This window comes from Leptopilina heterotoma, unplaced genomic scaffold, assembly GCF_015476425.1.
Source record: "Leptopilina heterotoma isolate Lh14 unplaced genomic scaffold, ASM1547642v1 Lhet_19, whole genome shotgun sequence".
Taxonomy (NCBI): Eukaryota; Metazoa; Arthropoda; class Insecta; order Hymenoptera; family Figitidae; genus Leptopilina; species Leptopilina heterotoma.
Genome location: NW_025110908.1, coordinates 1761326 through 1778459, shown reverse-complemented (window position 1 = coordinate 1778459; position 17134 = coordinate 1761326). Strand labels below are relative to the sequence as shown.

At 25.6% G+C, this 17134-nt stretch overlaps 1 protein-coding gene across 13 annotated transcripts in view; it reads right to left on the bottom strand.

Moving 5' to 3' along the window:
* The window catches only part of LOC122500649 (forkhead box protein P1), a 447350-nt gene that overhangs the window by 7613 nt on the left and 422603 nt on the right, over positions 1–17134 (bottom strand). For 10 of the 13 annotated variants that reach the window (XM_043609681.1, XM_043609673.1, XM_043609683.1 and 7 more), the window contains 4 exons: positions 16725–16793; positions 10949–11025; positions 10559–10660; positions 5381–5556 (listed from right to left, as the gene is read on the bottom strand). In XM_043609681.1, coding sequence (XP_043465616.1) covers positions 5381–5556; positions 10559–10660; positions 10949–11025; positions 16725–16793 — 424 coding nt within the window. Of the gene's footprint in view, positions 1–5380; positions 5557–8148; positions 8280–10558; positions 10661–10948; positions 11026–16724; positions 16794–17134 lie in introns of all 13 variants that reach the window. The other 3 variants (XM_043609675.1, XM_043609674.1, XM_043609677.1) reach the window with 2 other exon arrangements.

The following is a 17134-nucleotide window of genomic DNA, read 5'->3' as shown; positions in this document are numbered from 1 at the left end:
AGAAGAGAATAAAGAACGAAGAATAGAGAAAAATAGAGAGAAAAAAGTGAGAGAAAAATGTAAAGAGAAAATATGAATTATAAATATATATATAAAATTTATATAAAAATACAAAGATATATAATTAAAAAAGAGTTGGAAAAAATCTTACCTAATATACCGAATAATTTTTTCTGAATCTTCTCAACCCGTGCGGTGATAAAGAGTGAGTTTAGATTGAAAAAGAGATATAAAAAATCGAAAATAAAACGCTCTGGCTTACGTACAAAGACAATTTATATTAAATATATTATTACAAAATAATTTATTTTTTTATACTGTGGTACATTATTTATACAATTTTTTTATAGATCTTGACCAATGTAATAAATTTTATAAATATTGCCCTATTACAGTAATTTAGTAAGAATATTGTTATATTTAATATTTTTTATTATTATTTTTATTAATATTTTTTATTAATAGAGAAAAGATGTCTTTTTACTATTTTTCTTATTAATATTTTATTAATATTATTATTCAAAATTTTTTTTTTTTTTTAAGTAAAATCACTTTGAATTTAAAAGCCATAATTATTTATAAATAGCCATGGGGTTTACCTGTACTTTCAAATTCCTGGCTCCTTGATTCGACTGAGCAAAATATTGTCCGTTAAATTGAATAAATATCCCATCCCAATTCATAATTTTTTTTTAATTTACTTTTTTTTCAGTACATCAGTACATAAATAAAGAATTTGAATAAATATCAATTTAACGTTCAATTCCTGTAAATTATTATGGTCCACTTTTTAAATTTTTATATTTGCGCATAAAAATGCGAAAATATATTAAAAAAAAGGACTAAAAAATAATTTTCAGTCTCTATATAAAACAAATGCATGCCAAAAAAAATTAAATTTTCCCATAGGCTATTTATGAAATAACGATATTGGAGCGTTTGTTAAAAATAGTGTATAAAGAGAAAAAAGATAGAGAAGAGGAAGAATATATATATAAAATTTAAAAATTGTTGAAGAGTGTAAAAATATTTGAAAAATATTAAAAATTTATAATTATAATTCTAGAATATATAAATATGAAAAAAATTAGTAATAATATAGAGAAAAATCGATCATTAGTAAAGAATTTTTTTTTTTTGATACCTTGAGTGTAAATACGCCGAAATTTTAAATTGTTGGTAAGTTCCGCATTGTCCGAGTTTGTAGTCGTGATACAACCAATTTACACAATTTACACATGCGCTTGTAGCTCTGGCACACAATTTTCTCTCATACGAAATTTTTTTTTTAACTCATACTCAACAAAATTATATTTCAAAAAAAATTAATTTTTTTACAATGAGTAAAAAAAAATTATTTTTTGATCCTGATTCTTCAGAATATGTGATTTCTCTTCAATTAAAAAAGTTTACTTTTCTCTTTTTAAACAAAAAAACTTTATTTTTTAAATTGAACGTCTTTTTCTTTTTTTAAACAAAAAATCCACTTTTTTAATTGAACATCTTTTTTTAAACAAAAAAGTTTTTCTTTTTTTACTGAAAATCTTTTCCTTTCTTTAAACAGAAAATTTCCTTTTTTAATTGAACATCTTTTTATTTTTTTAAACAAAAAAGTTTTTCTTTTTTAATTGAACATCTTTTCCTTTTTTTAAACAGAAAAGTTTTTCTTTTTTAATTATGAACATCTTTTTCTTTTTTTAAATAAAAAAGTTTTTCTTTCTTTAAACAAAAAAGTTTTTCTTTTTTAATTAAACATCTGTTTCTTTTTTAAAACAAAAATTTTTTACTTTTTTAATTGAACAAAAATCATATTTTGAGGAATCAGAAAATTGTGTTAAATGCTAGTTTGCTAAAAAATTGAAAATTAAAATCAAAATTAACACTTAGAATCAAAATTGATATTTATGAATTTAAGAAATATTTGTAACGCCCCGCCCACTGAAGAAAGGTAAGAAGCAAAAAATTGTAGGTTATGTTTGCAATGTTTTTGGAATAAAAATACACAAAGGAGATCAACTCTGAATTAAAAAAATCGTAAAACTAATGTTTAATTCTTCATTACATTTAAAATAATTACTAAAAACTGATTTTAGTTTTAAATTAAACTCCGAAACTTTTAATTAAGATAAAAGCAAACATAACCTAAAAATGTTTTGCTTCTTATGTACCTTTCTTCAGTGCGCGTCACATTTCTTTTTTTATATTTTCTATTCTCTGTTTTTGAGCAAATAAAAAAAAACTAATCTAAAGAAAAAAAAGATATGAAACTATTTAAAATAATTAATAATTTTTTCATTCTTTTGTGATAAAAAGGCTTAAATACAGTTATTTTTGATTCATTGTCTTTATTTTTCGAACTCTTTACAGTTTCTTTTCAATTTTGATTCTTTTCAAAGAATTTGAAAATTTTTGATTTCTTTTGTACTTTTCCTTTTTTTGATGAAAAATGTTTATAATTTTCCTTTCTAAAATAAATTTCTATTCTGAAATCTTTTTATACATTTTTCATTAGAAAAAGAAAAGTGCAAAAAAATAATTATAATCTTGAAAAGAAACCGTAAAAACTCCGAAACAAGTGGAAAAAAATATTCTACGAAGAAGTTTGAGCAGTGCAAGCTTGCTGCAAGTAGGAAAATGTCATCATAAAAAATGTCATCATTTTCCTACTTGCAGTAAGATTTTCAAAAAAAACCAAATTTTTAAATTCATTTTTGAAAATAATATTGAATATGAATTAGGGAAAATAAAAAACAGAAGAAAAATAATTGTCATTCACTCAAAGGCACTCATTTCCTTAAAGCCGACACATTAAAAAAGCTTTACTTGAAGCACGATTGAAGCTCGCTGCATTCCAAGGTTAGCGAGGGTTTTTTTTGTTTTGGAATTTTGCTTTATTTTTTTTTTAAACTTTAAGGATATTTTCATGCTGTCAACTATACTGGAAGACAATTTGAATAATCTGCAGACTTTTGACCAATCGTCACGTGGCTGGAATTTTTTGCAGGATTATTCAAAAGATTCGTATCTTTTAATGCTGAGACCATCTGGTTTCATATGGTCTACTTTTTTTTCCAGTAAAAGTACTTACAGTTAGTGTGCTATTTTAAGGAGAACATTGCTAGGATATTTTATTGAGTGGTGCAAGCAAAGGATCCTATAACTACTACACAGACATTTCTCAGGGAAATGTCCGTTGAGACAGGCACGATGCGGGATGTCACGTTCAATGGATTGGTGGAAACTGTAGAGAGCTACTTCCCGCTGCCTTCGCTCCTTTTTTTAATTTTAATTTTTTTTAATTTTTTGTTCACAAAACTAATACACAAGATTTTAGTATATTATAAAATTTACATTATTCTACATGTCATTTTAGCTCTGAGAGAGCGTTACTTGCTTTTTCCATAGTTTCAATATTTGTCCCTCTTTTTCTCTTAAAGAATTTTCAGAATTCATTTTATTTGCATTTCATTAATTATTTATGTTTTAATCCCCTTGCATATTTTTCGAACACGCGGGGAAAATAATATCATCCGCGGTGAAAATTTAACTTTTTCTTTTTTGTACGTTTAGAAAAAAGAGAAAAACTTCTGTATAAAAGGGTCTCTCTCTGAGAGTTTTAAAGTTTGAATTAATGAATATTTGATACAAGTTTTTCTTTATTAACCTTAAGACATTTTTCTTGAGAAACCAAAACTTTCGCCTCTTAACGAGAGGATGATAATAATCTGCGCATGAAACAAAAAAAAAAAGATTGTTCTCATACTTTGGTTCATTGAGTTTTTCGAAAAATAAAGTTCTCAACACTCGATGTGAACGAAATTTGTATTTTCTTCTTCAAGTAAAATTTTGATTACAGTAATTACAGATTACAGAAAATTTTCTGAAAGTTGAAATTAACTGGACTGCCACCTTCGGAATCTTTAGTCCCGTAGCTAATAAAACTTGAAATAAACTTTTTTTTAAATAATGGAGATTCTTTATTAATTTTAATTAAAAATTTTGAAAACAATATTGAATTTTTTTTGGAAAAATATTAAAAATTAAAAAAAATGAATTCTTTCATGAAATTTTATTAAAATTGTATTAAAAATAATTAAATTTTTGCAAAGAATTTTACTATTTATAAATATAATTGAATTTTTTCCAAGAATTTATTAAAGTTTTAGCAAATAATTGAATTCTATTGCAATTTTTTTTAATGAATTAGGAAAAAAATTGAATTCTTTCGAGAAATTTTTTTAAATATAATTGAATTTTTAAAAAGAATTTTACATAAATATAATTGAATTGTTTCGAAGGATTTATAAAAATTTTATAAATTAATTGAATTTTTTCATAAAATGTTATTAAAAATTAAAAAAAAATTAAATTCTTTCATGAAATTTTATTAAAATTCTATTAAAAATAATTGAATTTTTCAAAAAATATTATTAAAAATTAAAAAAAAATTTGCATCATTTTTTTTTAAATGCTAATTTTTATATGTAAGAAAGATAGAAAATAAATATCTATTTATGGGGGGGGGGGAACCTTAATTATATTTATAAGTAATAAATTATATTAATTCAATAATTTTTAATTAAATGAGTTATTTTTATTAATTTATTTTTCTCAGTAATGGAAAACTGGTTTTCTCATAAGTTTCAGAAGAAATCCATGATAAAGAGGCAAAAAAAAAAAAATCTTAAATAAATCACAAATTACATATTTTGTTTTTTACGTTTTATAATTTTAAAGAAATTCCTAAGTTTTTTAACACTATTTTCCAATTTTTAGTCAACTTTTGCGCGCAAGATGGAAAAACTGCGGATATTTAAAGATTTATTTCGAGTTTCATGAGCTTCTGGACTAAAGATTCCGAAGGTGGCAGTGAACATAACCTTAAATTTTTTTCGCGATATGTTCCAGAATTATATCTGTACAATTAATAAATAATTGTTTGCAAATGAAGTGAAATGAACCAAACTAAATGTATTCGAAAAATATTTTAAATTTATAATAAATTTAAAAAAATCAAGATCATAGTGATCATTTGATGAAATATGACGATCATTTGTATTTATAATCATTGTGATGACAAGTGCAAATTGAAATTAATTCGAAATCGTTTAATCGCGTGAAATCCGAGAGCTTTGGTTTCATTTGGCATTTATTATCACACAATTTTTTTTTTCAAAATGAATGAATGAAAAGAAAGATTCTATGGAAAGAGTCAAATTTTTTTTGTCCGCCAAAAAACAAAAGAAAATGCGATATATTAATATATATGGAAGGAAGGCAGGAGGAGAAGAGAAATACAGAGACAGAAAGATAATATAAGACGGACTGTCAGAACGTCTTGGCAGCCAGCAGCAGAATTCTAAAAAGTGGTAGTGCTTACTGTGCGGAGAGGTGGGGTGGAGTGGGTGATGGGGTTGGGTCATATTTCCTGGGACGGCCGCGGGACAGATGCCGCCGCTTTACGAACTCGGCGTCGTCCACCATCCAGAATGACCCGAAGTCGTCCTCATAGCGCACAAAACACTTGTGCAATGATAGATTGGTGCGGATCGCGTTCTGTATACACAGACAAGACCACCAAGAAATAGAGAAAAGAGAGTAAAAAAAGACAAGATTGTTGGTTGGTTTCTGGTTACAGGCATCGGGCTCATCTCGCTCATCCACTCTCGTTCGATTTTTCGCTTTTCGAAAAAATACGAAAAAATTTCGTTCTTTTTTTTTAAGTCAAAAAATTCTTTCTTTTTAAAATATTATATCATGCCGCGTAAAAATTATCGTCATTGTCGCTTAAGAATGCACCTTGATATATATATAAATTGCTCGCATACGTGCACTTAAACGGCAATTGTTTAAAAAATTTATATATAGAAAAAATAGGTAGAACAGCTAGAGAATTTGTAATAAAAGAAGGCAGGGAGAAAATAGTGTGAATTATAGCGACTCCTTCAACTACCTTGAGACGTGCAACAACAGATTGTTCTGTTTCTTTTTTTCAAGTCTAAATGCTTTTTTAAAAAAAAAATTATTCTTAAATTCTCGTGACGATTTTCAGCTCCGGGATAATCTGCATGATCTCGGCGCACGGCTACTACTGCCGCTCAAGACTGCGCCCCTTTTCCCAAAAAAGTCTTGCTGTTAATCGCTGCAAAGCTCACATGCTGGTTAAGCACACTCCTTTTCTACTTTATATATTTACTGTTTCATCACAATCATATAAACCCTCTCTCGCACACACAACACACATCCCCTCTTTAACGCAGAGTCTTCACATGACGTTATACTTATTTTTAAATTCACACACGTTCAGTTCAACACATCTATTGCGGCAACAATTGCTCTCGAAAATTTCAATAATTCAAAAACAATAGTTTCTCTAACTTTGTAGAATTTATTTTTAATTCAATTCTTGTAAATTTTCGAAAACAATTCTAGCCTGAATCATGTCACGTTCGTGGGAAAAATGGTAATTATTTTCGTCCTTACATTTTCTGTGAAAAAAAATTAAAGTGTGGCACTGAAAAAAGGTATATCACTGAAGAAAGGTATACACCTTTCTTCAGTGCTATACCTTTTTTCATTGCTATACTTTTTTTCAGTGCTTCACCTTTCTTCAGTGCTTTACCTTTCTACTATGAACTGAAGAAAGGTGTGGCACTGAAGAAAGGTATATCACTAAAGAAAGGTTTACACCTTTCTTCAGTGCTTTACCTTTCTTCAGTACTTTAACTTTCTACCATGAACTGAAGAAAGGTGTGGCACTGAAGAAAGACTTACACCTTTCTTCAGTGCTTTACCTTTCTTCAGTTCATAGTAGAAAGGTAAAGCACTGAAGAAAGGTGTAAATCTTTCTTCAGTGCCACACTTTTCTTCAGTTCATGGTAGAAAGGTAAATCACTAAAGAAAGGTGAAACACTGAAGAAAGGTGTGGCACTGAAGAAAGGTAAAGCACTGAAGAAAGGTGTAGCACTGAAGAAAGGTGTAAACCTTTCTTCAGTGATATACCTTTCTTCAGTGCCACACCTTTCTTCACCATCAGATTTCCCATAAAATAACTCATTAAATGAAACTTTTTCCCTCTACAAATCAAGTCTCAAAAAACATTTACCGTTTTCTTCACCGAACATGACGTGAATAAATTAAGAAAAGAAACAAAACGTGGACGTACAAACAGACGGACATGAAAATACATAAGCGACAATTAAAGATAAAAAATGGCGTGATTGTGTTGACAAATACATAAATATAAATATCTTATCAACTATTTAATATAAAAATAGAAATTGAATAATTAAAAATCACACACTATTGAATAACGAGAGATAAAAGAGAGAAAGAAAGATCTAAAAAAGCGAAAAGATCAAAATCGCACAATAGGTGACACGATCACCTGAGCGTTTATAATAATTATATACCTAGAGGAGCATATATATAAATATAAAGAGCGAAAATTATTTAGACATAAATATAAATATATACACACATAAATACCGACTAATATAAACAGTAAAAATAGAATATTAAAAATACTCATTAAAGTAGAATATTAAAAGTACTTAATAAGAATACTAAAAAAATTCTTATTAAGAATACTAAAAAATACTTATTAAGAATACTAAAAAAATACTTATTAAGAATACTAAAAAATACTTATTAAAATAGAACATGAAAACTAGTTGTTCAAAAATAGTTAAAAATAGTCAAAAATAGAATATATAAATAGAATGATAAATAGAATTATAAGTAGAATATATAAAATTTGTATAATTTTGTATAGAAAATTTGTAAGCAAAATAGATTGTCAAGAGTAAAAATTTTAGTGTAAATAGGAGAAAGTAGAAAATGAAAGAGAAAGAGAAATAGAAAGAGAGAAAAAGAGAAATAATGATTTGAATGAAAGGAACGGGAAAAGTGGGAAGAATATATGATAAGCGATATTGTTTGTGTGTGACTGTAGCGAATATATATATGAATATAATAGGTATTATTGTGTATTAATATGTATTATTATGTATTATTGTGTATTATTGAAAATTTGTTGAACGATTTGGATTGATAATTCTTTTTAATAAAAAAGAGATATTAAAAAAGATGAAGGAGAATAAAAAAGAGGAAAAAAGAAAAAAAATCGCGCGTGTGGGGCTAACGTACCCAGTAGTGCTGCAAGCGCGTTGAGGACGTCTCTTGTAAAACTCCACTTCGTCCACCGTCCAAACGGCCCCTTTCACATTTTCGACTCGCATGAAACATTTGTGGAGAGACAGGTTGTGTCGTACTGCGTTCTATACAAAATAATACACAGACTAAATAAGCAACGCAAAAAACTAATGAAGCCAACTCAATCACGACTCGGAGAGATCGGACGATGGATTTACACCGCACCAGCAATGTTTGTGTCATCAGGATTTTTGATACTCATTAATCAGAAGCATCCTCTTCAGGAGCCAGGAAGGAGTTTCGCAGGTTTTTTCTTTTTTTTTTTTTTTTGATAAATATTACCGTGTTTTTTTTCTATTGGCACTGCCACTATTCACTAGCCACATTTGGAATATTTACTCTACTCTACTGTCGTGTATGAAACAAAAAGTTGGTTAGGTCACATTGTCGGTAAGGTAGATTTCCGCCTGTCCAGTTGGGGGGTAATGTCCCTTTAGCGACAAAGTACCAACTAAGTTTTTATTTCGCACGACAGTTATGAAAATAAAAAAATATTCTCACTTTAATCTTTAAAAACTGTTTTCTTCATATTTGCAAAAGAAATATTTTGAAAAAAGAGTAAAATTTGAAATTTGTGACGCGTCGCAAAAAAGGGACAAGAAGTAAAATCTTACAGGTTATGTTCGTTACTAAGCGAAAGTCTCAATATTCAATAGAAATTGTTTTTTCATTTTACAAAATTAGAAACGAAGAAAGGTAGTAACAAACCTAACCTATAAACTTTTGCTTCCTTCCCTTTCTTCACGACGTGTGACCTTGTATTTCTTCAGTCTGGCATTTTTTGTGTGGCATTTCCAAATCAAGTAAGGTTGCGAATGCGGTGCGAAGGATGGAATTAATAAATACTCAAAAATATTGGTGAGGATAAATATTAATCGCGGCGTTAATAATATAGTGTAGTTCTAGTATAGTAATATTGTAAAAATGAGGCAAAAAGAATAAATAAAATAACTAAAACGATTAATTGAAAGAGGCACGATTTGAGGCATTCTCGTATTGTTAATGCACAACTAATTAACTAAAACTATACAACAATTCATGCCGCAGGGCTGAACATGTCAGAACCTAAAAGTTGATTGACTACTCTCGATGATCCATTTTTCTTTCTGCTAATGTGTGCCCGGCTGCTGCTCAAGGAAACCTGTTTTTTTGTTTTTTATATCATATATTTTCATCAACACAGATTCATGCGAGGCAAAGCTTTTTTTAGCATACGTCAATTTCTCACACTCTCTCTCACTCTTTCGCGCACACATATAATTTGTCAACGAGCACCCTCTTTTCTTCACACATTCGCGTGAGACGATTTCTTTTATCATATCAGAATAACTTTTGCTATTTTCTTTCTCAAATTTTTTTAATTTGCATCTTTCTTCATATTAAAAAGCAAGTAAAAAATTTTATAAAATTAAATAAAATAAATAAAAATAAATAAAAAAAAATTTTGTTTTGATTGACTGATGAAAAATAAAAATGTTTAAGCAACAGCAGAATTGAATGCACTACGATTTACCGATCCTTTCCTACAATGGAAGAACGTTAGTTTAGCTTCAATAAATTCAGCTTTCTTTATCCATTTGAATTCTGGATCCTGTTAATTGAAAACAGCATTTTCAATTAATTTTTATTTCTGTAAATAATTGAATCCCGCACTCAAATAAAAAATCTATTTTTTTCCCGCGAAATAAACGAATTATAGTCTCAAAATAAATCCTAATAATGACGCTTTCTACGAATGCCATATAAACATCCTCGATTCCTATATTATATGAAAATATTTCTAGAACAAATTTTTTGTTTTTATTCCATCCTGCGGGAAAACTGCTTTCTCTTCCTGACAAAATCACTTTAGAACAAAATCTCCTCCGAAAATTGTATTCTTTTTTCGCTTTAAAAAATAAAAAAGGTAAAAATTGTTTTTTGGTTCTTTTAAAATCAATTTTCAATAAATTATTAATTATTATTTATAGTAACATTTTCAAAGGAAACTTTGGCTAAGGACTTTACCAACAAGTGAAAGAGCAGCGTTCCCTATCCTGCTTTCAGATTACCTTTCTTGAACTAATTTTAACGCAGCGATGTCTCACGGAAAGAAATAAATTCGCTTTTTATATTTTTAATATCAAAAAATATGAAAAGCGAAGAAAATTACTTTTGCTTCTCTAACGAAATTAATTCCCTAGAAAAGCAAAAAATTATCATTTTCATTTAAATAGCAAAGTTTTTCGGTCAAAGCCAATCATGAGCGATGAGATAAACTTTTGCTATTGAAGCGAAAATTGCAAGCTTAATTTTTTTTTTTTTTAAGTCCTAATTTTTAATTAATTAGGATATTAAGATATACCTTCCATGTAGCTGCGTTGCGTCGGAAATAGCAGAACGTATTTTGAAACCAGTTGTAAATTTCGTTCAATGTCAGCTGCTTTTCCGGAGATTCGATTATCGACTGTAATGAAAATAATGAAGATCAATATAAAAAAAAATAAAAAAAATTATTTTCTCTCATTTTAAATGAAAAAAAAAAATTTGTTATTTTTTAAAACAATTTTGAATTAAATAAAAAATATAATTTTCTTTTTTTCTAAATCAGTATAAAATATAAGTATAAAACCTATATACCTTCCAGTCAATTTTGGCTACAGACAAAGATATATTACAAAAATTTTGTTTTTTTTTTGTCGCATTTTCTCATTACTGTGCCAAGATGAATTTCTATTAAATTACATTCACTCACCTGTCGAATTAAGGAAGCGTACGTGAATGGCGGTCTTATATCGGCATTTTTGTAAAATTCCCTATTACGTTGAATTTCTGTAAAAATAATGAAACTTTCTTGGTATAAATTCAAAGTAAATAATGCCAATATGTGCTAATGGCCTTTAACGCAATGAATTGTAAGACTCGCTGTCTTTTTGCATGTTTATAATTGCGGTGTAAACAAGCAGACTTTCTAAATGCACGCAGGAGATAGGTTTTGTATAAGCTTTATAACTGAACATTTTGTACATTTTAAAAAAAAAAATTAAATTTTTACTTCAAAAATTGCATTATTGAAATTTACTCTATTCAAAATACACAGGCAGTAAATAGAAGAAATATTAGAAACAAAAATATTTAAAAAAATTTTTTTTATTCTTAAGGAAAATTTTCCAGCTATGTAAAACAAAAATTGCAAATAAATCTTTTCAATATAAGAAAGCGGACTCAAATATTATTTTTCTTCTCTTAAACTTTTATTTTCTTATTTTTAACCCAATTTTGCAATTTCTCATGCAGAATAAATTTATAAAAAAAATAAAATAGAATATATATGACGCTAGTCAAGTAGAATGAGGGTTGCCACAGAAATACAATTATTTTCAAAATCTTTAATAAAATTATTCTCAAAAATTCAATTACTTTCAAAAATTTTATTGAATTCTTTGCAAGAAATCAATTTTCTTCATAAATATGATAAAATTCCTGTCCGAAATTCAATTATTTGAAATATTTTAATGATATTCTTTATAAGAATTCACTTATTTTCAATACAATTTTAGTTAAATTTTTCGAATTCAAATATTAAATTCATTCTGTAAATGAATTAATTATTTACAAACATTTTAATAGCATTCTGTGCAAAAATTCAATAATTTTGATAAATAATACAATTTTGTACAAAAATTTCAATTATTTACAAAAGTTTTATTAAAGTCTTTGCAAGAATTCAATTATTTATATTCATGAATGAAAAAATTCTTTACAGAAATTCAATTATTTTCAAAAACTTTAATAATAGATTCTAAATAAGAATTCGATTATTCTTATAATTAACAAAATTCATCACAGAAATTCAATTATGCTAAAAAATTTTTTTAAATTCTCGTCAAAATTTCAATTATCTTTAAAAAAATAATAAAACTCTGCTCTGAAATTAAATTATTTTCAAAATTTTTTATAAAATTCTTAGAAAAATGTCAATTATTTTCGAATAAATTTTTCTGTATTAAATGATTTTCAATATCTATTTTTTTCAATAAAATTTCAAAAAAGAATTCAATTATTTTAGAAAATTTTAAATAGAATTCTTTCAGAAAAATTCAATTATTTTAGAAAATTTTAAATACAAGTCTTTCAAAAGAATTGATTATTTTCAATACAATTTTCAATTATTTTTAGTACAATTTTAATTGAATTCCTCGAAAAAGTGAATTATTATTTAAAATTTTAAATTAGAATTCGTCAAAAGAATTTAATTATTTAAAAATTTGTTGATAAAATTCCTTATGAGAATTCAATTTTAAGAAATGTTGAATTATTCAATAAATTATTTATTTTTGTATTTAAATAATTGAATTCTCGTAGCATTTTTTTAATAAAATTTGATTTAAAATTGAATTTTAGTTAAAATTTTAGATAATATTTGAAAATTAAAAGTATTATAGCAAGAATTTGAATAAAATATTGAAAAATTATTTATGAAAATAATTGAATTTTTTCTAGAATTTTAATAAAATTTTTGAAAATAATTGAATATCTGAGAACAATTTTATTACTTTTGAAAATAATTGAATTCTTATGATGAATATTATTATTATTTATGAAAATAATTGAATTTTGCTTAGAATTTTAATGAAATTTTTGGAAATAATTGAATTTAAACGCAGAAATATTGATATTTATCAAAATAATTGAATTTTGCCTAAAATTTTAATAAAATTTTTAGAAATAATTGAAATTTTGAAAAGGTTTTAAATTAAAATCCTTGAATATCTAAATTTTTCATACTTTTAACTAACACAATTCTGTAGAATTAATTTTTTTTTGAAAAAGTTTAATCGAATTTTTTTTTTTTTAAATTATTTGAAGTTTTTATTTTCTAAGGGTCAAACCATTTTATTTCGCCTAATGTATTTTTGACCTTTATAAAAAATTTCAATACTCAGGAAAAATATTCTGACATGTTCTGGGAGGACGAAATGAACAATGATTTGTAAAAAATAATTACATTAAGTATAAAAAAAGATGTTATAAATTGAGAGTACATGAAAAAAGGTTACATTGACAGACATTACAAAATATTTAAAAAGGAGTAATCACTTTAAGAAATATAAAAAAAGCGATTGATATTTATTTTTAAAGACTGAATTTGTGTTTTGAACTTGATAAAAGTATTAAATAATTTATAATAATCTGTAAAATATGTTATTTAAGTTTCTGTATGAAATGTCAAATATCGATCATATTTAACAATTTTTTTTGGCAAAGTAATTTAATTTTAGTAAATCAGAATTAATTAAATAATAAGTATTTTAAATACACTTTAATATTATTTAAATACTTTTTTGATTATCAACTGAGAAAAATAACAAAATTTACCTTAAAAATTAACCATTCTTCATTTTCTCGGGATTTTGAATGTTTGTAACTTCGTTGGAGAAAAACCGATTTATGTCAAATTTTTGGAGCATGTAGATTGAAGCAATATCTTCCTACTCCTAAAATTTCGCGATGGGTTTTGCACTAGTCTTCAAAAGAAATTGATTTAAAAAAAGTGTTAATTTTGAAGGTTATTGACAAGTATTATAGCTGACTTAAAGTTGGTTTGTTTTAAACTGACTTTAAAAAAATCGTTTTATTTTGAATTTGACTTTTATCGCAAGTAGCAAACCAACTTCAAGTTATGTTATAATACTTGTCTGTAACCTTCAAAATAAACAATTTTTTTAAATCATTTTTTTTTTGAAGACTAGTGCAAAACCCATCGCGAAATTTTAGCAGTAGGAAGATATTGCTTCAATCTACATGCTCCGAAAATTTGACATAAATCGGTTTTTCTCCAACGAAGTTACAAACATTCAAAATCCCGAGAAAATGAAGAATGGTTAATTTTTAAGGTAAATTTTGTTATATTTCTCAGTTGATAATCAAAAAAGTATTTAAATAATATTAAAGTGTATTTAAAATACTTATTATTTAAATAATTCTGATTTACTAAAATTAAATTACTTTGCCAAAAAAAATTGTTAAATATGATCGATATTTGACATTTCATACAGAAACTTAAATAACATATTTTACAGATTATTATAAATTATTTAATACTTTTATCAAGTTCAAAACACAAATTCAGTCTTTAAAAATAAATATCAATCGCTTTTTTTATATTTCTTAAAGTGATTACTCCTTTTTAAATATTTTGTAATGTCTGTCAATGTAACCTTTTTTCATGTACTCTCAATTTATAACATCTTTTTTTATACGAAATGTAATTATTTTTTACAAATCATTGTTCATTTCGTCATCCCAGAACATGTCAGAATATTTTCCCTGAGTATTGAAATTTTTTATAAAGGTCAAAAATACATTAGGCGAAATAAAATGGTTTGACCCCTAATATAGATTTAATTGAAGAATTTCCGAATAATCGAAATTTTTGCGGTAAAATTGAATAGAAAACAAAATGGATTTTATAACTCTTAAAGAACTTTTTCGAAAAATTATTAAAAATAATTGATTTAAAAAAGAGTTTTAGTTAAAAATTCAATAAAATAATAAATGAATTGAAAATATGAAAATTATTATAAAAAATTTGCAGTAACAATATTTTATTAACATTTTTTTACAATAATTTAATCTCTGAGAAGAATTTTACTATTTTTAAAGATAATTGAATCCCTGATTGAATTCTAGTGAATAATTTTATTATAATTTTTTGAAAATAATTGAATTCTTACGAAGAATTTATTGGGATTTTTAAATTCTTGCCAAAAACGTTAAAATAATTTTTTGAAAATAATTGAATTGCAATAAGTTTTAATTTTAAATTTTAGACAATTTTTATTGAATTATTAAGAATAATTGATTTCCAGATGAATTTTAGTTAAAAATGGCAGAAAACAATTGAATTTTGGAAAAGTTACACAAACTTGCAATTTTTAGAAATAACTGAATTTTGAAAAGTTTTTAAATTGAAATCTTTGAAAATTTGTATTTTTCATACTTTTAAATAACAATTCTGTAGAATTAATTTTTTTTAAAAGGTTTAATTGAACTTTTTGGAAATTTATTTGAATTTTTTACTTTCTAATTTAGATTTAATTGAAGAATTTCCGAATAATCGAAATTTTTGCGGGAAAATTGAATAGTAAACAAATAGATTTGAAAATTCTCAAAAAACTTTGTCACAAATTATAAAAAATAATTGATTTAAATTTAAAAAAAGAATTTTAGTTAAAAATTGTAGAAATAATAATTAAATTGAAATGATAAAAATAATTTTGAACTGTAACAATATTTTTTATAGTATAATAAAAAATAATTATTTTGTCACTTGTGTCTTCTTTAATTATTATTATTATAAAAAATGAAGAAATTGATCGTACCGAGTCAAAGACTCGGAGTGATCGATTTTTTCATTTTTTTTTATTTTCTTTTTCATTTTCTTTTTTCTTTTTTTTTCTTCATTTTATTTTCATTTCATTTTTTTTCATTTTATTTTTATTTTCATTTTTTATAATAATATTCTTAGAAGTTGTTGAATTTCAAAAAGTTGTGAAATGTTAATTTATATTTAAATATAATAATGATTAAATATTCATTTTAAACGAAAAAATCAAAATTAAATTTTTCTGGCAACCCTGAGAATATGCAGTCAAGTTGAAAATTAGTTAAAACTGCTTTTAAATTCAAATTTTCTTTTTACTCTGAAAAATCCTTTAATATAACTTTATTTGCAATTTTTTTCAAATAAAATCTCTCGATAGAAGAAAAATATTCAACAGATTTTGTTCATTCAATTATCGCAATCTGCTTTATTGGACATGCAAAAAACAATTTACAACGATTCTCTTGAAGCTACACGAAGGTAAGTTTGACAGTACCTTGTTGGACGTCTAGGCCAGCACGCTCCAGCATGTAGGGCAGCCCTACACGGTGGGGAGGGCGGGCAGCACAAGAAATGAAGAAACAAGAGAACCATCGGTAAGAAAAAATTTCAATTTCTTGTGATGTGACAAAAAAAAATAATATAAACGCTCAAAAAGCGTAAATTAATTATTATTTGACAAATTAATTGTTCGTTTACGTCGCCAACAAGGTGTCGAATGCCAATTTTTTTTTGCAAAAATTTACGTGAAAAACCGAGTGATTATAATATTTATACAAATATGTGCACGCATAATTATAACGACGGGATAAATAAGACCAAGAGAGGACCGTAAAGTGCAAATATTACTAATATGGGAAATCTGGTCAGGGTTAATGGCTTTTTTTTATTTCTTAAAAAAAAGAGACGACATCCTGTCATGAAATGCCAAGTATTTAAGTTTGAAAATAATCAAAACGGAAAAATAATTAACAAACTTTAAGAGAAAATAAAATAAAATTTAAGTTTACTAAGGAAACTAAAGCAGATGTAATATTGATAAAATTAAATGAAAGTTTTAGCAAAATCAAAAAAAGAAGGAAATTTAGAGGCATTTCATGAACCGAGCATCACCCTGATTTTTTTTTTCAATGAATATCGTTACCTTCGTTAATATCTAATCCAGATCTATCGACGGATACTCTGCGCCTTACAGTTCCCTCCTCAAACAGTCCTACGAATAGCATTCAATTCTCAATTTGATCATTTTTCATCTTGTCGACGCGAACGAGACATAATTTTCTAATATTGGTAATAGTACAATATAAAATGAAAAAAAAATCTCAAGAAAGAATTTAAATTTATTAGAATTATATTTTCAAGTGTTTTTGTAAATTTTTAATTTTTAATATTAAAAGCCAGAATTGGATTTGGAAACTATACGTTACCAAAGCGGTGCCAAAAAATTTGTTAGACATTTTGTTAAATTTAGAAAGCAATATTAATTTATTATAAAGGTATACCTGTTTCGAAAATTATGATTTTTAAATTATATAGAAAAGAGAAGAGATTAAT